The sequence below is a fragment of the Uloborus diversus genome, chromosome 2, assembly GCF_026930045.1.
Source record: "Uloborus diversus isolate 005 chromosome 2, Udiv.v.3.1, whole genome shotgun sequence".
Lineage (NCBI taxonomy): Eukaryota > Metazoa > Arthropoda > Arachnida > Araneae > Uloboridae > Uloborus > Uloborus diversus.
This window is the reverse complement of record NC_072732.1, coordinates 64015018-64038898: the sequence shown is the minus strand read 5'-3', so window position 1 is coordinate 64038898 and position 23881 is coordinate 64015018. Positions and strand designations below refer to the sequence as shown.

The following is a 23881-nucleotide window of genomic DNA, read 5'->3' as shown; positions in this document are numbered from 1 at the left end:
TCCTTTAATCAATCCTATTCCCTATAACGCAATTGGTTTGGAGAGTTCAAACTTACGTGCAGTTTAAGGTAGACTTTCGACCCCTAAATATGCCATACATTGTAATAAATGGGATTGAGGTCTAGCAAGTAGAGCGTCCACTCAAAAGATAATATCATGTCAAAAAAAATGTGCCTTGCACCACTCGTCTTTTTGCCCATATGAATCGGTGTGGAGTTCAAGGAAAATGTCCAGTTTACATTGCTGAAGTGCTCTTAGGCCCACAGAAGTACAATAACTTCTAAAATGTCCTTCTGGTTCACTTTTTGATTCATTTTACGGCCCCCATCCACAAAAAACTAGATTTTTTTTTGCTTGTGCTGATTCTATCACAGACCAAGCCTGACTTCGGATTTTGGTGATTTTTTAAGGTGCTTGGCTACAGACCAATTCTTATTGTTCTGAGGGATATGAGCTAGTTGAATACTATCTCTTTCAGCGTGGTCTTGCGACCCGTCTCAAATGTTTTTGGGATCTTTGGATTGGAGTCATACAAATGCCTGAACTTTTTGGAACTCATAAAACTTCTGTTTGAGCTGTTTTTTCCCTTAGTCGCACTTATCGGTCACAAATTCCCATCTTACGAAGGACTGCTCTCATCAGGGGCGGCTCTAGCAGTTTTGCCGCCCCGGACAAATTTCCAAAGTGCCGCCCCTCTCCACGGTAAAAAAAATCAAACATTACAATTTTTGCATTACAAATATAGTCCCTTCTTTTTGGTAATTCCTCTTTTTTTTAAATATAAAACATTCTTTCAAAAAAAACGATAAGCCCCCACCCCCACCCCCTAAAATGGTCATGCTTGAAAGCAGTTTCGCGTTGTCTTCACGTATTCATCAATCCTAAGTACGACCATGGCTTTCCTGCACTTGGGCTGTGCCACCAGAAAATATTTATAGGGGGGGGGGGGGTACGCTTAAAAAATACCCGTATCTGCTAGAGGGGTCTGGGGGTTCTCCCTCGGAGAATTTTTTGAAATTATAGTCTTAAGAACGCAGTTTTAGACGCTCTGTGGCGGTTTAGACGGTGGAAAGTTTCAGGGGGTCTTTTGAGGGGGGAATTTTAAGAAACTGAAGTCTTAAAAACACGATTATAGGCGAAATGTGTTGACTTCAGAGTAAGGGTTGGGTCTTCGATGATTTTTTTTTTTTAAATAGATTTGAGATGACGTAAACTTTTCACCCCAATTTTTTGACACTGAAGTTCCAAAAGGCAGTTACCGACAAACTTTCATGATTACAGGAAAGGGCTCTTTGAATCTCCCCAAGAAACATACCAAAAGAGAAGTAATAAAAAGCGATGTTTTTAAGCCATTTTCAAGGACTGGGGTGAGGGTTAAAAGGTCTCATCTTAATTTTTTGAAATTATAGTTTTTTCATTTTCAGATTGCATACGGGAGCATCGTCTCAATGTATTAAAAGAAGACTTCGCGCTAAGCACCTCAACAAAGCGTCGTTTTTAGACGATTTGTATGATATTAAAAGCAGGGTGAAACGAGATTTGAAGAGCACTTTAATGATTTTAACTGAGGGAGGAGGCTTCCGAAGCGTAGAATTTTAAGTATTTTCTTATTTTTTGATCGTCTAGTAAAAGTAAAAAGAAAAAAAAGGAGAGGTGGGGGTAAAACAAATATGAAGTGTAGTGTGGGGTGTGATTAACTAAGAAATAATCTGTCACTATAGAAAAATTTAATTTTAAGTTTCTTTTGAAAATAAATTAAGACTTTTTCACGACAATCGATATTTTTTCCAATTAAAATTACTTTGTTTCCCTAAGGAGCATTAATTTCTTCTCTTTAATAGCATGGAACATTTTTTTTAAAAATGCTCAATCTAGGAAGGGGGTGGGGGAGAGAGAGGAGTTCTGTGCGTGATCCAATTCCGACAACATGCAGAAGTTCAAAAACTGGACCGTCAAATATGTATCATTATTTAAAACGTGGTAAATAATATAAATAAATACCTTTGTGCTGAACAGTAAAGTAACATAAAGTAACAACGTCTAAAAAGCACAAATTCTGCGAATTTGTGCTTTTTAGACGTTGTTACTTTACGTTACTTTAGTGGTATATAATAATTACTTGCTACGCAATTGCAATATCCCACGGCGCCCCTCCCCACGGGAAAAAATAAAAAGGGATAAATTGACAGTAAATACATGCCAATAAACCTTTAATAGATCATGCCAATAAATAAACAGCACAATGAAATGAAATCAAATTTATTAAAGCTGTACATTAAACTAGATAAAAAAAAGGGCACTTCAAAACAAACACCAAATTAACATGTCTTGTATTAAAGACCTCGAAACATAGCTGGATTATCAAATTATTGGAAGAAAAAAACAATTATAGTATTTAATTAATTTAACAATATTTCTTGAGAACAGACAGGATTTTGGAAGTGCTATGCATTACTGACAATTAAAGTGACAGCAAAGCAAAATACTAAAATGGACGAAAAAAATAGAATCGTTATTTTAAAAACATTAACTCATCTTTTTTTTTTTAAATAATCATAAAGTAGGAATGCAATTAAACAATTTTTGTATTGGTGCATATTTTCATGACAGCTTAATGAAAATTTCTTTCTCGTGTTGTACAAAAGTTTTAGAAGTCAGATTACTGTTTACCGATGTTTCTCTTCTTGTAGTAACTTATAATAAAAGTTCAGTCTGCATCAAGTCTGTTAAATAACTAAAAATGAAAAAGAATACCAGGACAAAGGTTAGAATTCAATGTGTACCGCCCCCCCCTCCTCTAAATTATTACTACTGCGCACCTTAAATAAACACATTTAAAAGGCTTTTTTTCTTACTTTTAATTCTGCAAACTTAGTGATTATTTTTTTTAAATCTATTTGTTCAGCTAACTCATGTTCAATAGCCAATGTAGCTAAACCATTTAACCTATCTTGAAGAGTTGTGGAGCGTAAGAAATTTTTTATTAATTTTAGTTTTGAGAAACTCCTCTCTCCACTTGCCACACTTATTGGCAAAGACAATAAAATTCTCAAACTAATAGCTAAATTTGGTGCGATATCAAGAGTTGAAACTAACGACAAAACTTCAATTGGGCTTTGCCTTTTTCGTAATAAGGCGGAAACTGACACTATTTCGTCTGCTAAGTCCACTGCACTTATGTCTCGTGAATCTCCATCCGTCAACACTAATTCTAAATCTTTGCAGTGTTTAATTAACTCTTCTTTTGGGGTGTCCCTTAAGTCATACACACTGTATAAAAATTTAAAAAAGCTGCTGTGGGTACTCATTAATTAAAACCTACTTTCTAAGGCATTAATTGCCTGATCTATTGTAAAAAAGTAAAACTCTATTTTGAATTTTAATTTCGGATCTTCCACTGGATCATCTCGTGCTTCATACACAAAATGAGTACTTTTTCGTCTTACTCTATGACGAGGTTGTGTCAGCTCAAAATTAGCCGGGATGTCAATCTCTTCAGCCAATTCCGTTGCATCAGAGAGCATTTCCTCGAAAGATGCATCGGATCGCAGATCCTTAAAAAAATCTCCACAGTTTTTTATGAGTTCTATTGCGGATGGAAGGTCATAGTCTATGGTCTGCAATAACTTACTGATTGGATTTATGCCATTTAAAATTTTATACCATAACTATTGAGCATAGAAATTTAAATTGCTTCAGAGCTTTTAACAATCCTGATGCCTCATCTCTGACAGAGTTGTCGATTTCTATGTTGTCATAGATGCTAAGGAAAGCATCGTAAATTCCCCCTAATTCATACCTTAAGGGTTTTATAGCCTCTACGCGGCTTTCCCATCGAGTTTTACTTAATGGTTTCAAGGTGAACCCTTTTATATGTTGTAGCAATATGCCCCATCGGAAAGTTGATGAGGAAAAAAAAGTATAAATTTTCTGAACAAGATTAAAAAAATTACAGGCCTCTAAGGATGCCTTTGCCATGTCGTTGATAACTAAGTTTAAGGAATGATTGCTGCATGGAACATAGACGGCTCGTGAGTTTCACTCCTTAATTCTGGATTGTACCCCTAATTTACCGCCTCTCATATTCGAACCGTTATCATAGGCTTGTCCCCTCATATCCATTAAATTCAGACCTAATTTTGAAAGTTTTTCGACTAATATATCTGAAAGGTCTTTTCCGGTTGATCTTTCAACTGGAAGAAAACTTAAAAACCTTTCGTTGATTTTAACGATTATCTCATTTGGGTGCGATTTGTCAATTGATACATATCTTACCATGAATGTCATTTGTTCAATCTTACTGACATCAGGAGTACAATCCAGAATTACGGAGTAATATTTGGCTTGTAAAATTTCACTTACAATATGTGATTTAATATTTTGATGTAAAAGGGAGATTATTTCATTTTGTATAATTTTCCCTAGATAGTGGACTTTAGCTTCCTCCTTTCTAAGTACTTTTCGAACATGCTCCTCCATTATTGGGTCAAACTGAGCAAGTAATTGAATTATTTGTAAAAAATTACCATTATTGGAGTCATAGAGTTTATCACTTTTACCTCGAATTGCTAAACAATTTTGAGCAAGCATTTTCAATGTTGCCACAATGCGCAGAAGAACTTCACTCCAATAATTAGTTTCCGCAGCAATAAGTCTTTGTAAATCACAATCAATCGTTTTAGAGCACTCTAATCGCTGACTGAATTCAACCCACGATTTTAGGCTTAGAACATGATTTCTTGATGTCTCATGTTCTTTTAAAGTTTCTACAAGGTGCTTCCAACTTTTGAAACCTTCTTTGGAGAGAGAGCTACAAGAATAACTAAAAAGCTTGCAACAGAAACAATATACACAGTCTTTTTCAATGGAATAAACTAACCATTTACGCATAACTTTTTCACCATTGTTTAGAGCTCTGACATAATAATGTGTGCTAAATCTTCGACCAGAGTCATTATAAGGAAAATCATAATTTGTTAACGGTTCGGGTGGACCTTCTTTTACCAAAGAGCATCTATCAGCGTCTGATAAAATTGCTGGCCATGATCCTGGATCTGAATTATTGATTATCATCAGCGTATCTGTATCATTGGATGTTACTGGATCTGGTGTAACTTTTACTGGAGCATCAACTTCTAATGGACTAGAGCAATCCATTAAGGTGTGATCTGCAGCAGTGTCACAATTCGTTAAAATTGTGTGATTAGCAGTAGTGTCACTATCCGTTAAGATAGTGTGATTAGCAGCATCAGTGTCACTATCCATTACGATTGTGTGATCAGCAGCAGTGCCATTATCCATTAAAATTATGTGATCAGCAACATCCTCATCTTGAATGTCTGATTCGGATTCTATTGCTAAATCGTTATCATTTTTTCTTGCGCCTTGCAGATAGTTCAGCAAACTTCCAGCCTGTTTTTGAATGCTGACTTCTTTTTCAAGTCTCTTTCTCTTGTACTGCGCTCCAGATAGCTTTTTGCGACCTCCTGTAGACATTCTAGAAATTCAAGGAGAAAAATTATTTTAACTAGGTAGTGGTTCTTTCACAAATGATGTCACGCTTTGAGGGGGAGGTTGGCTTGTTAAATTGTGGGTTTGTGACAAGGAGAAGTGAAATGTTAACAGAAAATATGACATCAAATTCTTTGGCTTGTGAAACAAAAATAAGAACATTTAAAATGTCAGGTTAAGTATTTTTATATTTTTGTTTTGTTTTCTCGTTGATCTTATTTTGTAGCGAAAACGGCGAAAACAATAACAATGCAGATTAGGATTTAAAAATTAATAGCTACATGCTTAAATTGAAAAAAAAAAAAAAAACCTGTTTATGAATATTTTGTTATTTTGAAATCAAGATTACGTGGGAAATAATTTGGCTGGTGTGTAAAAATTTCTTCTGGTTAATGAGATTTTAGCGTTTGTTGGACCCTGCATATCATCAGCGTAATTGTTGTGTTCACAAATATGTGTGTAACAATAAAACATAGCTAAAGTTGGGAAATAAAATTTGGAATTTGATGCACGAATTAGTTAGTGTTGGTTTTCACAGCTGGAAAGTACATATTTATGTAATGTAGCGTGACACATGACGACAGGGTGGAAGGGGAACACTTTGATAAAAGGGGAATGAGAGGGGAGAGCTCACAAATACTGAAAAAGAAAAAGTAGCATTTTTATGGACTGCCTCCAGACAAATTATACGTAGTTTGTTTGTTTATTTTGTAATATTTTATTTTATTTTATTTGTTTATTTATTTGCTTCAGAAATATAAAGGCGTTATTAAGATTTAGACCATTCCATGCATGAATAAAAAGTTAATAGGGGGGTGAAGGTGGGTTAGGATTTAATATAAAAAGAAAGCAATTCTTTTCTAAATATATATTTACTACTCATGTTCGTAAAATAAGTGCACCACGCGAAAAATTTAAACATAGAAAGGTACCTTGCGGTGCCTTTCCGTAAGAATTTTAGGATTACCATTTCCTACAAGAGTAATTTTTAACAGCTGAATAATTTGTTACAGAAGAATAAGATTTTTTTTTTCTATAAGGAAAAAAAAAAAAACTCGAAAGAAACAGCCTTAAAAATCAAGAAAAAGAATAGAAAACGTTTAATTTCAAATATTTTATCCTCCATTTCGGTTAAATATACTTTAACGGATAATCTGAATAGTTATTAAAAATTATCGATAAAGAAAATAATAGTCATAAAATACCATGTAAAAAGAAGCATTCGAAATGAAAGCAACTTTTTTTCATGTGAAACTTTTTTCGAATACTTTGGTAACTATTTTAATTTTAAACACGTAACTGTAACGTTTATTTTCTAGGATGGCAAGAATTAAAAAAAATATCATAAGAAATTTCTTATCGAACGACAAATGACCAATATTAGAGACCGAAAACAGCTAAGGGGGGGGGGGGCTACTAAATGTTTTATGTTTTAATTTCGAATAAAAATTCTACGCATTTCTATCATAATAAAAAAATTAGTAAAAAATAATTGTCACATAACATGATTTTTGTTCAGAAATATGGCCTGTATTATAATTCCCCCTCCCCTATTTAGTCTTTTTTAGGGCGTTCTTTTTATTTTTCCCCTTACTTTAGTGGATTTATCCGGTTTTAATGCCACTTTGACTATTAAATTGCAAATGTAGAAGGGTCATTCTCCTGTTATACACGGGATATTTGCAGACATTTAAAGTGCAAAAAACAGTTAAAAAGGATGTTAATTCATATTTTTTTGCAATTGGATCATAAATCAAGATTCATTCTGAAATTTCAAATGCTATAGTGCTTCTATCCAATTCTCTTGCCTTTTGGTCAAATACATTAATTAGAAAAATTACAAATTTATTTAATTTGTGTCATGCACGGGACATGTATGAATGTTACTCTATCTCAGCTATAAGAATTCAAAAGTTAAAATAGTAGTTGTGTTTATAATGAAATAAAAACTAATACTGGCAATAATATATACCATTTTAAGTGAAAGTTCAATAAAAAGTATTTTACATAATATATATATATATATATATATATATATATATATATAATATACTTTAAATTGTTATAATGTAACTAGTATTAGGATGATACGTTATTTAATACTAAAACATCATTGAAATATCTACCTAAATCTCCAAGCAGAAAAAAAAAAGGCTTCGGTTCCTGCTATTGCAAAACTTCTTATTTGTTTGAATGTTCCCTGTTTCAAGTGTACGGTAAATTGTCGGGGACACGTGGACTACAATCAACGGAAAGAAAAAATACCATGGAAGATACGGCGCCGCACAATAACTGTTATAAAAGAGAAGTAAAAGTGTGAAGTACCTAACCCTGGTAAAATACAACCCCCGAGTCGGCGAAGCAATTGACAGGAAGAGAGGAAGAGAGCATGGAATAATCAGGGATGAATAATAGGGCAGTAAAGCACATAGCCTAGGGCCCAGCAGATCCTAGAATCAGGCGAGAGTTCTGGTAATCAGACCCTGATCCCCCACCCATTCAGTCTCGTTTCCCAACCAAAACAGGCAACTGTTGACCATTTGCTGTCGGCGACAGCAATTAAGGTACAATAAACGAAGAGGAAAGAAAACCTTCACGTATTTTTCAGACTCCCAAGCTATTGTGCTCGCAAAATACTCTCATACAAATTTGCTCCTAATGTAAAATGTATTTTAGACATTCGAACCAAAATGCCGCCCCTCAAATTTGCCGCCCCGGACAGGGGTCCGGTTTGTCCGGCGCTAGAGCCGCCCCTGCTCTCATGGAAACCCAAGGATTTCATTGAACTCACTTTTGGATGACCTGACGAGATTAACTCAAATGTTCATTGTTTATTTTGTCAACTTTCCGGACATCGACGAACATTTCCAAGTCACTCAAAACGACATACTGTTTCAAATACTGTTTGCTGGGACACAACAAGCAAATAAACTGTCATTCTACTTGGTTAAACAACTTAAAATAGCTTACATTTATTTAAAATTGTAAGAAAACCGAAAAACAATACATAAACTAGGAAATATATTGCAAACTATTTTCTAATTAAGTGAGAAGCAAAAGTGAATTGGGCACTTATTAAAATGAAATTACCTTTCTTCCATTCGATGATACAATTTTCATCCGATATTTTATTTGCCGCACCCTGTATACTGCCGTGCTAAGCAAAAAAAGTGGAATTTGAAGTTGGGCTCAAGCTGAGATACTGTGTTTTAAAGTTTGGCTCTTCCATATATTTGATTCAGATTCCCCCCCCCCTTTTTAAGTTCTTGATCAAATGACCCTAAAATATTTTATTTATTATGTAAAATACGAAACAGAGAACAACTTGGTTCTAATAAATTGGTTTTGTTCAAAAGTGCTGGTATGACTACTTTTACTACTGTGCTTAGCACGGCCATATGAATAAACTAAAACTCCAGTTTAAGTTTTGGTTCAGCTTAAGAAAAACCAATTTAGTTTTGATTTGGACTTAGACTGGGTCGGAAAAAATCAAAACTCAGTAGCTTTTATTTTCAGACAGTATCATTGTATTATTTTTCTTTCAAAAAAAAAAAAAAAAATCATGTTTGAAAGTCGAAAATTTCAATTAATATTTCAAGTTTCAAAGGCAATCTAAAATATGAAATGTAATTTTTATGATTAGAGACACATTAACCAATATTGATGGTTGAATGACGACTGGACTTATTTCTGGTGTTTGACCATGAAAGCTTTCAGTTATAAAACAAAAAGGTTTTTTTTTTTCTAATTAATCTTACCTTTATGTGTATTTCTGTCAAGCAGAAAAAGAAGATGTGTGGATAGCATATATTTTTTAATGCTTAACCCTTTATATGTTCCAAGAAACACAGTGCTGTTAAGAAACCCTAATTTTATTCATAAAGAAATCAAAATTTCCATTTTTTCCAAATTTTCCCGAAAAAAAAACAGTAAAAAAAAACGTTTTTTTCCCCACCACTTCAAAATTTACGGAAATTTTACATCTCTAGTCACACCTAAATAATATTCATCATTTAAAGGGTCTTTTTTTTAAGAGGTAGAGAACTTTCGGTTGAAATAAAACACGGTTAAATGTTGTTAATAGCCATGAATGTTGCTTTATTTGAAAGATGATTCTTTGCCATTTTTATTTTAATATGATTTCTCGCATATGGCCACCTCGGCTGGCTCGGAGAAAGTCTAATCGGAAAGTCCAATTTTCTCACTTTTTGCAGCAATAGAGGCTGTATATCAGTAATAAGGTGGCGAATGTTCTCCTCCAAGGCGTCAATCGTCTGTGGCTTATCGGTGCAGACCAGAGACTCCATATAGTCCCACAAAAAGTAGTCCAGCGGTGATAAATCGCATGATCTTGCAGGTCAATTCACGGGTCCATTACGCGAAATTATTCGTTCACCGAACGTTTCTTTCAATAAATCAATTGTGATGTGCGCTGTGTGGCATGTTGCACCGCCTTGTTGTCTATTCATGATGAAATGGCAACCCGAACTGAACACAAAACAAGTGACAGCTATCAGACTGGCACACATATCAAACAGTGTTGCCAACTTAAAGTTCTATACCTCTAAAAAAAAACCTTTATAAACTTGTCAAAGATGCAATGTCTGGCTGAAGGTTAGTGGTTTTAGTTTGAAATTTTTCTGCGAACGACATTTAGGTGTTAATCTATATTATCCGAGTCTGGTTGTCCGCATAATCCGAGTTGATGAGGGTCCCAATCAACTGGGATTATCGGATCTTGGCTATATTGATGTTTGATGGTTTTGTACTTTAATTATATCTATCATATTTGTTATTATTATTTTAGGTATGATAAAGCACAAAAAGTTGAAAAAGCAGTTTCTTGCCTTAAAGCTGCTAAGTACCTATTGGAAGACAAGGAATCTCTTTTTCTTGCTATAAAAGTAAGTAAAGTAGACATTGCATACTCACAAATGGTATTACTATGCTGTTAAGCATAGTTTTATGACATTTTTAATGTGATGATGTTGTAATGCAATAAGAGTAAAATGAAAACTAATCCCATAATGGCAACAGATTCTGAAACTATAAGAGTTATTGATGAATTTTAACTTTCCAGAAAAAAGGAAGTGTCAAATTTTCTCAGCATTTAGTATGTATTGTTGCAATATAATATTTTTTAAAGTTAATTGCATATAAAAATTTTGAGTGCCTCATTTGCACATCGTTTTACAGTTGCTGTGCAGAAATTTTGCATCCATTTTGTATTTTACTAGGGGACTCTGCCCCCTGCTCACTAATGCTCACCAACCCTCGAAGATTATTTGGCAATCTTATTTGATTCGCAAAGATTTAAATCGTCAATTAAAAAGAAATATTAAAAATGCGTTATGAGCTCCCTTTGGATTAAAAAGCACCCCTTCCCCGGGTTTCAAAATAACTTGTACCAACTTGCAGAACCGTAAGGGCTAAGGGGCTCCTGAGCATTGCAAAACTGCAGTTTTGTATGTTTGAAAAGTCGTTTTCATATTCGTGGTCTCTAGTAATATATTTTGCTCTTTAGCTAGGAGCTTGAATTGTGTTGAGTCTAAGATTTTTCTTTAAAATCGAAACCCTTAAAGTTTGTGAATAAGAAAAAAGAAACATGCAAATCAAAAAGATGTAACTATGGCAACGCCAAATAAAAAATCAATAATTTTAATGGAGATAAAATTATTCAATCTAGATTTTTTCCTTTGGAGATAGAAGATAAGTTTTTCGACCATAGGTCGAGTTACATCTGGAGTACAAAAAGTCGCTCTTTCCAGTGGTGTCAAAAAGAAAACTGTGGGACAATTCCTTCGCTTTTTACAGATTTAATGAAGAAAGTAATGCCTAAATTTTAGTTAAGCCTAAAAAAGTTCAAGCTAAAAGTACAAATAACTCCCGCATATTTAAGTTAGAGCAATGAAACAAATTGAGTAGAATATTAATATGTGCGAGTAATTTTTTAACCCCTTTAATAGGCATTAATAGGCAATTTACGTGAAATTAATGCTTAAAAAATTAATAACAAAAAAACCCCCCAAGTGCACACCCACGGGGCTCGAAATAATTTTTTTACAAAATTTCAAGGCTGTAGGTGCTATGGACGTAGGTCCGCCACAGACTTCCTTCCAGAATTTCTTTGAAACCTTATTTTTATTTACTATTAAGAGATTATACCTTTATTATACCACTTATTTTTATTCTGGTTATTTATTTCTAGAAACCAGTTTAAAAGTGTTAAAAAGTTACGTTTGAAATAATTTGCAAATGTAGGTAATTTTGAGAATATTGATCAGATACGAGAAAGTTGATATTGGTACATAGGAAAGTAGGCTCGTTTAGTTCTTGACGGAACTTCTTGTTTGTCTTGGAGACTAACAGCAGTCATTTATGCAAGGCACCTATTTTCAGGAGACGGTCGTAAAATTTTTAGCTTCACAAAATATTTTTCCCTTCAACTTTCAGTTTTGTTCACATCAAGTCTCGAAATTTTCAACTCATAAAACCACGAATATCTGCAATTTCACAAAAATAAGTGCTTTTACAGTAGTATTTTTGTGTACCATCATAACATTTTGTACAAAAGTGCGAGTAAAGTAGAATTTTGAGTTTTGTGAAAAATTGCACCTAGGAAATTTTAATCACCCTAAGAAAAAAGTCATTTTATTATTTTCTGTTTTAGAAAAAGTTTTCAAAGAGAGTTTTGAAGGCATATTCAAAAGTATGAACCTTGGTAAGTTAGCAGCAAGTAAATTTTTAAAATGATCTATTTTTATTCTGTATCTATGATGAATTCACTCATTTAATGTATACTTTTAGCATTTATTCAATGAAATATAAAATCATCAAGCAAAAATATACTACAAAGGTTAACACTTGTCTTCTTTAAAAAATTTAAGATCATTAAGATTCTTGGGTGTATCCTCAATGTTTTCAAGATTTTCTATTACGGTAGCAGGGTTGCCACGCACCGGGAAAACCTGGAATTGTCAGAGAAAATGAAAATGGTCAGGGAAAATGAAAAATAACATAATTGTCTGGAAATGTCAGGGAAATTTCTATTATTTTCCGATCGTTCTTAGTTAGCGCGGCGCTCTACGACATCAAAAATAATTTCTTTCAGCCTTGTTTTTCCTGTTCGTCATTTTGTAGTTCCGACTTTCTCCTTCCCCCTGCACTTTTTTTTAATCAACTCTCTGGCCCAATTATTCCTTTAAATTAATTAATGAAATCGTTTTCTTCTAAACAGTTTTGTTCTGTAAATTTAGTTCATTAGACAATTTTAAATTTAGAAAGTTTCATTTTTATAGGAGTATCGCTAATCTTTTAGTATTTTGGTAGTGATCTTTAAAATGACTGTTTCAATGCTCTTCTTTTTTTTAAAAAATTAACGTAATCTGATTTAAAAAAAAAAAAAAATCTGCACATCAGAGAGTTTTGTGATCATTGCTCAAAATTTTACTTTATGACAGGGGTCCACAGTAGGGATTATGGCGCAAGTTGTGCCATCAAATTTTTTGAGGGGATTTTTTTATTTTTATTTATTTGAATTGATTTATTTTTATTTAAATTATTTATTTTATTTTACTTTATTTATTCTGTGTGTGTGTGTGTATTTCATTGGTGGCACACAGAACTTTTCCTTTAAAACAATAAAAATAAATAAATAGGTAAATAATAAATAAAAAAAAAGAGTTAAAAGCGCAAAGGCGTACAGAAATATGGGGGGGGGGGCACCCCTGCTTTATGAGCAACAAATATGGAAAATATGTGGAGCTAAAAGATGCATGATTTTTTTACAGGCTTAAGTCTAAAAGCGCAGTTAATTTACTGGACTGGAGGGGTGGAAGGCAATAATTGAAAAGGTTTAGGTTATATAAGTTTTTAGTTCAGACTATTAGCAATTAACTTTTTTTTATTTGCTACAGATGTCACAATTGTTTATTTGGCCGTGTCACAATATATCCTACTCCAACCAAAATTCAAAGTTAGTTTTTTTTTTTTTTTTGAATTGCTGGTATGTTTTAGATAAATATTTATTTGAAACTTATTTAATGAACATTACATCAAAAGAGAATTTCAAATCTGTAGTCGGAATAAATGTGCATCTTATTTTGAGACATTATTTTTTTCAAAGGAAAGGCAAGCTTTTTAAAGTCAATCATTTGCTAAATGGTGTGCTACTCAAGTTCTCTATTGTTATAAAAAATATATCAATGCCCTCAAAAGCAGAGTTAGTAAAAAATTTTTTATTTTAAATTAAAAATCTTCAAAATATGTGGATTAAATATTAATTACTTCATGTGTATAAACATAATATATTTCATATAATAGATGAAAGCAATTTTTTAGCTATTTTCATTTCATGGTAGTAGCTATATTTTAATAATAGGGAAAGGTTGGTTAGAGTTTTAATACAAATGCATGATTCAAATTACCCCCCCCCCCCCCCCCACTACAACCACCAGCCCTTCAACTATAATTCTAGGGAAAAGTGGTACGACTATTTCCTAGAATTATAATTTTCATACTTTGTAAAAGAAAAATTCTTAAAATTTGGCAGTTTTCTGTGTTTATAGTCAACAAAAGTTCTGAAATGGATTCAATTGTTCTACTGAAAAAGGCAAAAAATCTTGATAGTAAAGCAATCTGAGCTAATGAATCCATTATTATTACTCTTAAAAATAGGGTTAAGTTCTCTAAATATTTATTTTTTAAGATTTATAACTAGAAAATTGCCCATGAAATTATGACAGGTGAAAATTACTTCTACATTTGAACAAAGTTATTTTACCTGTTTGGTGATCCTTTGATAGTTGAAGTTTTAACACTAACTCCAGTGGATGAACCCTAAACTCTAGTGGATAGCGTTAATTGTCGACTACTTTTCCGTTTTCTCATTCTCCCAAGATTAGTCTTACCAGTAAAACAGTTAAGGTACCAGATCCTGTTTAGCTTTGTCAAAATAAAGTTTTTCCCCACATGTCAAACATTATAAAAAATATTATGCTATGGTGCAAGTTTCATTGTTGGGGACGTCAGGAGCGTTACTCAATTAGTGAAGGATTTTTAGATTAGATGGGATTTTGTTTTATACTTTGCGTAAAAATAAGGTTTCCATCATCAAGTACGTTTTTAGTGTAAATAATATGTTGAACAATTACTTTTCTAACCTTATTAGTCATACTACGTAAGAAAACATATTTGTTTTAAACTATACTTTCTAATTTGGAATAGGAAGGGTTATTGACAAGCTGAAACTCAAGGAAAAGCAGATATCAAGCAGTTTATCAAGATATATGTGCAGTTATTTTTTGTTTCTTTATTTTATTTTATTTTTTGTTACTTTAGACTTTTCATTTCATCAGTGTAATAAATATACTTTATAATTTTAAAAATTTCAGTTCAGTGTTTCCCACCATGGAAAACAATTCTGGCAATAAACCATTGTAAAAAGTGGAGAAATTTGAACTTATCAGTGTTTTGTGAGGCAAATAGCCTTTTTAATGTATATATATGTACACATATTGAGCTTTGCAGTAAATATGTTGTCATATTCTTTATTATACTATTATTCATTAATATGCTCATTGTTTGAAGTGTTATTGTAAATAAAACCTTGCAAAAATTTCAGTGTTAGAAGCTGGGAATGTCCAGACATTGTAAAAAGCATCTTTTGTTATTACAAGGGAAGTGAAATTTTAAAAGATTTTTGTTCATTTGTTAGTAAAAATTGTTACTGACATATCGTCAATGTTATTAATGTTTGATAAAAAAATAAAACGATATTTCACTGTCTCATTTCTTATTTGAATATTATACTGTCTCTATGGAAATAATGACATAATTTCCGGAAAAAACTTATCATTTTTTCCATACGTTTTGAAAACAAGTGTTCTAAAATGTAGGAAAATTAATAAACGTGTTTGCAATCAGAAATGTGTGGTTTTCGTATTTTTTTTCTTTTTAGTCTTTGTGGTTTTTTTTTTTTTTTTGACAATAAATGAAATTCCTTACGAGAAATTTTGTTTGATCAACGTAAAAATGCTTTTGTAATTAATGAGCCCAGTAGCAGAAACTCTAGCCAGTCTGCGACACAATTTAGGGCATTTGAAAATAATCCGCAGCATTAAAGTTTTCATAAAATCACAAGTAAAAGTCCAGACTCAGTAATTTTCCATCTGTCCAGTGGCCACTAGACCTGAAAAACTTACTAGCCACCACTGTCGCCGAGTTTTAAAGTAAAAAAAAAAAAAAAAAAAAAGAAGAGGGGAGGGGAGGAGGACAGTTTTCACTACTTTCACAAAAATAAATAGAACTCTGCATTATGAAAATCAATAATTCAATGCATACTTATTTAAATGTGGAAAATTTAGATAAAAATAGGTTTTTTAATTTTTTTTCCAAAAAATGAATAAATGAATTTGTAAATTAGAAGTTGGCAGGAAAGTACATTTTAGATGAATGTTTTAGTTTAAAGGAAAATTTCTAAAGCAGATGGTAATAATTCAAATTTATGAAAATCATTTAAAAAGAAACATGATTTATTGTACATTTTATGTAATCTTTTCAATAGTTTGTATTGAGGTAAACATCAAATTCTGTTTTTGGAAACTTAGGCAAGTAATAGTCTTGTCTATTTCCATCTTGCGAATGACCAAACATGGTGGAAAAAACCCACTATGTTGGTAAAGGAAACTATGTTGAACAGAACTAAAGGCTTTACTTTCACTTATCCAGAAAGTCTTCTACTCTCGGAACTTGTAGGAGTTTGTTACTTTGATGTGTCCGGAATCTTGCAACTTCGGCAATTGGCCTTGGAATCGGGTTAAAAATTACCGGCTGCTAAATACGTCTCTGTATTTCAGTTCCGGTGCCGGATAGATTAATTTTGTACATGTGATATCGCGACGAGAGCCACATTTTTGATTCAAATGTTATAAATTCGTTACTTCATTTCTACAACTTTTTGCTTAAACTGAATTATGATTGTTCATTTGGAGGGTTAATATTGCAAAGTTGATCAGATAATAAATTTAGAAATTCTTGAAAAGTTTCCAACAGAAATATTTTTGGTGAAAAATGTTCTTGATATATTTTCTAAAAAAAAAAAAAAAGAAAGAAAGAAATTATTCGTTTTAGTGTTGTAAGCTATATGACCAACTCCCAGTTAAGGTTTCATTCTCTTTTTAGTTGTATCAGTGCACGTTACAGACTCATTTCCATGACAATTCAGTCAAAAAAAAAGGAAAAGTTGTAAAATGGCGGGAAACTATATTTTTTTGTCTTGAAAAGTATTTAGACTTTTGTAAAATTAATATATTAAATCGGTTTTATCTGTGAAATCAAGAACAATGGGAACATATTACTAACAATATTGGTAATAAGGAAGAGCTCCAAAAACTTGGCACTTGATAATCAGGCTGAATCCAGAAAACTCAGCCACCATAGGACTTAGAGTTTTTTTTTTTTTTTTTTTTTTTTTTTTTTTTTTTTTAAAGCTGGACACTTTTAATAGTTGATGTCTTCAATATTCGTAAAAATTTCAGGATGTGTTAGTGGTACTGTAATAAGAAAAAGTGAAGTTTATTTTTCTAAAAAACTGATTTTTTTGTCCTTGAGTAGGGGTCAAAGTATAGGTTCGTGAAAAAAAAAAGAGCAAAATATATGATTGCTTTGCTTCAAAAGCAATGAGTGAACCAAGTCAATTCTTTTAAATGTGGATACTACTTGATACTAGGGACATGCTAGCATAAATACTTTGGTGGTTGGCTTGTGGCTTTAAGGGCAAAAGTCAATTGAAACTGCTACTTTTTTTTGCCTTGTTTAGGCCTGGATATCTGCTAAAGCCGTGAGTAGCCCTCGGAAAAAGTATACGATTAACTACTTACCACAGTATAGTACTAAGAAAAATATAAAATAGCTTTCGTTTATCTTTGCTTTAGTAGTTAAATAGTCTCAAATTCGATGATTTTTTAAAAATAGCCAAGTTTAGAGGTCAATAACTTTAATTTAATACACAGCTGTAGTTATAGTCCGAGTGGTGTAGTTTATGGTCCAGGTTAGAAACCCTTGGCAACCAAAACAAAGTAAAGGAACTATAAATTTAAAACTGTAATATCGTATGAAATTCACCGCTAACATTTAAGTACAGCTGTTCGGCTAACATCAAAAAAATGCATGATTTTGGCATTGATCTCATCAAAGTATACTAGTAAGATGTATTAAAAAAACTTAATTTTTTGCTGCTAGCTCCTATGTAACTAATTTTAATCTTTTATTATGTTGCTGTGATACTTTCTTCAACAAAATACAGCTGACAAAGCGAAGATCAGCACAGTCCAACAATGGCGTTTGTAAACAAGATGTAAAGATTGAAACTGCTCTGTGATGGGCTCAACATTTTTCGGCATCGGAAAATCTGTCTAATCTCAAACGCAGACGTCTCAAAAATAGGGCGTCGGGAATTCTGGGGCATTCGTAAGTTCAGGGTTCACTCTCGAAATATTGCTTCGGAAACGAGATGTTCCGATGCAGGAACACTACCAATGCGGAAAAAATCCTGTATAGATGGAAGTAAAGGCCTAAGTCCAGAAATTGCCACCTTCCTTTTTAGACACTATTTTACTTTTATTTAGTACTAGGAAGTAAAAGTGCATATGATTTCCTAATGATTTTTTTAAAAATAAATTTCATTTTTTCTTTTTTACATTGTTGTGGAACTGTAGCAAGGAATCTTTTTACTAATGCAAGGTTGCCAAGTGAGATTAGAATTCCATCTGAAAGGTACACCCAGAAATATCTTACCCTCTTTCGCATCTCATTTATTAGACCCTAAATATATTTCTCTTTTTATTACTCTTTAAAAAAAATACAAAGCAATAAACAGCAGCAACACTTTGTTTACATTAATAAGTCCATCCTATTAAGAGCCAGTGGTGTAGTAAGATAGGAATTGCTGTGTTGCATGGTTCAGCTACTTTTATCCTGAGCCTGGTTAATTGTTGATTATCGCATGTAGCAAAACACGATGTCGTAAAATACGTGAAAAATAAAAGGACTTCACAGTTTTGATGTATTTTACTACAGTTTAAAAATCTGAAGATTACAAAATATTTCTTACAAATGCAGAATTATTAACAATCGAGAAGCATATGATTTATCTACAATTCATAAACCAATTTTCGATTCATTTTAAGGAAAATTGAATTTCATAAAAATATATTTTGCTATAAATTATCAATAATGGCAATTCAAACATAAATAATTTTGCTAAAGCTAAAATCATATATATATATATCTATAAATGTATTTTTTTTTTCAAGAAAAATTGTTGGATATTGATATTGCTGTCGTAATATAAAATATATCTTGGCTTTTTTTTCAATGAAAGCACATTTATTAATAAACCGAGTCTGAACAAATAAATTTTTCACAAAAAATTTTAAAAGTGCATAGTAATGACTTCCTAGTTATATCTTTTATTATGTATATGTATGTACACACGTATGTACAAAAGTTCCAACAATATCATTTAACTTTCTGTGAAGTATTGGGTCATTCAACGCAGTCTTATAATAATAAATAATAAAAATCTAATTCAAGGAGTAGGGAATATAAGTTTTCACAAATAATATTCAAGAACTAGAAACATATTCTTCAATCTCTAGAAATGATGTGAAAAAGATTAGTAAATAGCATTATCACAAAATATATAATGCCGAAACTGTTATCAATTTGCAAAACCTAGAACTCCACCGCAGATGACATGGCTTGATTGAGACACAGTATTTCAACTCATGTAAAAATAGGCATGAGTTCATGAATAAATGTGGATGATCAATACCACTTGCTGAAAATATCAGGTACTTGCAAATTAGAAATGGCAAATTTTTAGACCAGCCGTTTGTTAAAAACCATGACTATTCTGCTATGCAATACTATGACAAATTTTAGAGTAAAAAACATGTTTTGATGCGATAGATTTATATTAATTATTCTTAGGTTCATTAGTAGTAAAAATATTTCAAAGCAGAAAAGAAAACATTCAAAATTTAGTTGTATTTCCTAATACAAATTCAGGGTTCATACACTAGTGAATAAAAAAAATTCCCCCGACTTTTTCAGGTTTTCCAGGTTGTTTTTCAGAAAATTCCACGTTACTCGCTTCATTCAAAATTAATTTTAAAAACAACATTTTCAAAGTAATTAAAATTGTTTAAAGTAGCGTTGTGTAAGAACTAAAACTTTGCCTCTTAGATTTAAAAAAAAATTCTTGGAATTTTTTTCTTTTTTCTCTCAAAATTTAATTTTTTTTAAACATTTTATTCAAAATTGTTTTCAATCGTTTACTACTTATTGAAAACAAAGTACATTCACCTTATTTTAGCGTTTCTTCCATGCAACGTATCATCCATAATATTAATGTTTAGTTCTAATTGTTGCTTTATAATACTTATTATTTTCTTATTGGTATATAGCACAAAACATATTCAGCGAAATACAAAGCTATTTTTCAGTATAAAGATTAACTTCTTGCATCGATTGGCATACCATATAATGCATAACAAAAATGCCAATAATCATCCGACTTTTTTTCTTTCGTATATCAAAGGATGCTTATACATTAAAATTTTTCTTTTCTAGAAAAAAAAATAACACATTCATAATTTATTGCACATTTTATGAAACTTTCAATAATTTACACTGAGATAAACATGCAATTCTGTTTTTGGAAATTACATCTACTTCCATCTTGCAAATGACCAAATATGGCGGCTAAGTGAAAAATTTAAGATAATAAGTAGATTTTTGAATTTGTAGCATAAACGTAGTCATAATTAATAATCCTGAGACATAACAGTCAGTTTTAGCACATAAGCGTCTAAATTAATTAGAATAAAATGTTTTGAAGAAAATTTTACATTTTTCCAGAAAATAATTACAAATTACGCACCCAAAAAAGGCACATTTTGCTTTGTTTTCAATAGTTTGCATTGCATTAAACATCAAATGCTGTTTTCGGAAACCTGGGCGCTTAAAAAAAGTCTTGTGCACTTCCTTCTTGGGAATGACCAAATATTTCGGCTACACCAAAAATTAATAAATCATCTTTTGAATTTGTAGCATGAAAACAATTAACCAATAATAAATCTTCATCAAACTACAATTCAGGTTGAAAAGTTATATAGCATATTCGCATCCAAGGCAATGAGGATAAAAGTAAGTTTTAAGAACAAAATTTTCATTTCTCAAAAAAATTACATGTTTGATTTAAAAAAAAAAAAAATACAGCACACTTTGCGTTACTTTCATACAGTTCAATAAACATCATATTCTGCTTTGTTTTTGGAAACTTAGGCATTTAAGCATTTGTAAGATAAATAAATACCTTTGTGCTGAACAGTAAAGTAAGACAAACAATGTTAGAAAAAGCACAAATTTGCCAATTACAGCAACTGTAATTGGCAAATTTGTGCTTTTTCTAACGTTGTTTGTCTTACTTTATCTAAGCATTGTGTCTACTTCTATCTAGTGAATGACCAAAGATGGTGATTACGTTTCACACGTAGCTGAAAAGACTTTCCGATCAAAATAACAATTTTCCCCGATCAACCCTCCCATCTTCAGGCTTGTGCTTCAGAAGCAATAAATTGTTTTCTCCCCTGTTGAGCTTGTGCATAATTCCTGTTCACACGAGGAATTTTTTTCTTGGGAGCTATTGAGGACCAAAAATGATGACTGCAGAAGTTTTTTTTTTTGGGTTGCCACTTTTATATTGCTAGCCTCATTTTGCCTCAAATTTTTAAATTTTTTTTCAGGAAACATCGATAGAAACGAGAATTAGATCTCATGGCACAAAATTCCCGGGTAAAAAATTGGAAAAAAAAATTTGGGGCCAAAATTGAAAAATTCCCTGACATTTTTAACCATCTCATTTTCCTTGACAATTCCAGGTTTCCCCGGAGTGTACGAACCCTGAAATTAAATTTTGAAACAACTTTTAGATGATTTAAAAGGTTACACAGAAGAAAAAAAAATCTGTACTTTAAAATTGATTGCACTGAGAAGCAAGCATTAAGCTATGAAATGTCAAATTTCAACTTAATATTATGCTTGAAAATTAGAAACAGAACAAGATATTTCCTTGTTGAGCATAGTTTGCTCAATTCAACTGCACAAATGAGAGGTGTTTACAAAACAAATGTTTACACATATATTTGCACTTTATTCCCGAAATTAAACTTTGGCTTTTAATTGTGAAAGAATCGGATGTGAAGAACTATTATGTATCATAATATGAAGTATTGACTTACTAAAATGTTTTCTGGTACATATTTACAAATTAAATTTATGGACGTGAAACACTTACAAATCATTCATCTTTCAAGTACAAAAATGTTTTCTAGTAAATTGATACCTTATAATGATACAAAATGGTTTTTCACATCTGAATATTTCATAAATAAAAAGCCAAAGTTTAATTTCATTAATAAAGTGCAAATATATGCGTAAAAAGGTCACATCCATGCAAACGGATTGAGCAAGCTATATTACATTCATGTCATGACAACTGTCTGCCTTGGAATATAAATATATGTATTTAATTATTATTTTTTAACATTTAATGAATGTTTTTGTCTCAATTTAGTTAGAATTCAACGCACTAGCTTTTACAGCAACTTAACCAAAGCTATTGGCATTCAAATAGTTTTTCTGCTTAAGAAGTTCTTTCAAGCATGCAAACTAAATAGAAATTACAGGATTAAGATGCATTTTTTTATCATTATGATTACGAAAAAATAGTCTCTACAATTTTCTTTATTTAGATAATATTTGAGCAGATTACTGTGAAGAAAATACAGCCTCTTCCCATTAAAGACAAATAAATTTTAAATGGAATTTGTACAGCAAATTTGCATGAAAATCTATGTTTCTTACTTTAAAATGTTCATTAAAACTATTAAAATATAACAATTTTTGACAATTTTTTCGTTAACACTCCCTAGTTTACATTTATTGGGTGAAGGATTTTTTTTTTTTTTTATGTGTTACCTATCATTTTTGAACAGGGAAACATGTAACAATTACCAGTTTAATATCTTGCTTCTTTAACCTTGATTTTTAAACAATTTCACTTGGCAAATTTGGAATGTTTTCAATAACTTAAAGAAAAAAGGCTAAAAATTCATCAAAAAATGTTATCACATGAAAGAGAGCAAAATATTTTCAAGAACTATGCGTTCACTTATTGATAAATTGAACAAAGTTTTTAATTTTTGCAAAATTTTCTATTTTATTAAACTTGATTGGGAGTAATTTAATTCTTTTGTTAAATAAAAAAAAAACATTACCTTTTAAGAACTAACTGATTTCAGCTCGTTTCCAAAAATTTATTCCATTTGAGCAAAAAAAGGAGAGGGGGGGGGGGATGTTGTATACCGTTTGTTTAAAAAAAAGAAGTGGGGATGAGAAAAATGCGCATGAAAATGAGATGAGGCTATATACATAATGTTAAAGGAATTGCATAAGTAAATTTTGTATACCAGACGAAATGGACATAAAGCTTTTGATTAAAATAATACCAAGAATGGTGGTAAAATTCAAAGCATCATGTAAATATTAAGACTCCTTAAAATCAGAAAACATTTTAATTCAAAAACATTAATAAAAACACACATAAATGTATTGAACAGTAACTGGTATACAAGCATGAAAGGATTTTTTTTTTCTTTTTGTTGAGCAATTAAGAAAGAACAAGAGAATCCGGAGCAGAAATTGTGATGAGAATATATCTTCTATAAAACACAAAATATTTGTTATGACTGACTGCAAGGCAAAATAGGGGAAAAGCTTCCCCTATATTATGTAATAAGAGCACCATCTCTGTGAATGGCAGGAGCACATCACATCTGCTACCAGTTTGCCATTCCAGGCTTGTTAAGAGTCATAAAGTAGATCTGGCACGAAGAACCTCCCTTGGCTGAGGAAAAAAACACCTGAAAAGAGCATTTGTATTCTATCACATGGGAGGAAAATGGAATTTAATAGCATTCAGGGTTCGAAAATATCCGATATTTTAATATCTACCCGATATATTGATATACGGGTGCTTCACTTGCTAAAACGATCAACTCCCCAAAACAAAAATCAAGAAAAGTGATGAAGAAGATAGTGTTATCTATGGGAGTGATTGGGCCCTCTTGTTACATTTTCTGCCATTGCAGGAGCAGAAATGTACTGAACCTAAAGCTCAATCTAAATTTACATTCTAAGCATTGATTAAGCACTATTAAAGAAGAAATGAGGATTTTTTCAAAAAGTGAAGTTAATCGATTTGGAAACTGAAGCATCCATATATCTGATATTTTCAATCAGCACA

The 23881-nt window shown here is 31.8% G+C and overlaps 2 protein-coding genes across 9 annotated transcripts in view; one reads left to right on the top strand and one right to left on the bottom strand.

Moving 5' to 3' along the window:
- The window catches only part of LOC129235200 (uncharacterized), a 138446-nt gene extending 123003 nt beyond the window's left edge, over positions 1-15443 (top strand). For all 3 annotated transcript variants that reach the window (XM_054868907.1, XM_054868905.1, XM_054868906.1), the window contains 3 exons: positions 10319-10415; positions 12182-12232; positions 14737-15443. In XM_054868907.1, the coding sequence (XP_054724882.1) occupies positions 10319-10415; positions 12182-12226 (142 nt within the window). In that variant the 3' untranslated portion in view covers positions 12227-12232; positions 14737-15443. The remainder of the gene's footprint in view (positions 1-10318; positions 10416-12181; positions 12233-14736) is intronic.
- Positions 15444-18542: 3099 nt separating this feature from the next.
- The window catches only part of LOC129235199 (serine/threonine-protein kinase mig-15-like), a gene marked incomplete at its 5' end in the record, with an annotated part of 59812 nt that continues 54473 nt past the window's right edge, over positions 18543-23881 (bottom strand). For 5 of the 6 annotated variants that reach the window (XM_054868899.1, XM_054868900.1, XM_054868902.1 and 2 more), the window contains 1 exon segment: positions 18543-23498. In XM_054868899.1, the coding sequence (XP_054724874.1) occupies positions 23415-23498 (84 nt within the window). 6 annotated transcript variants of the gene reach the window in all.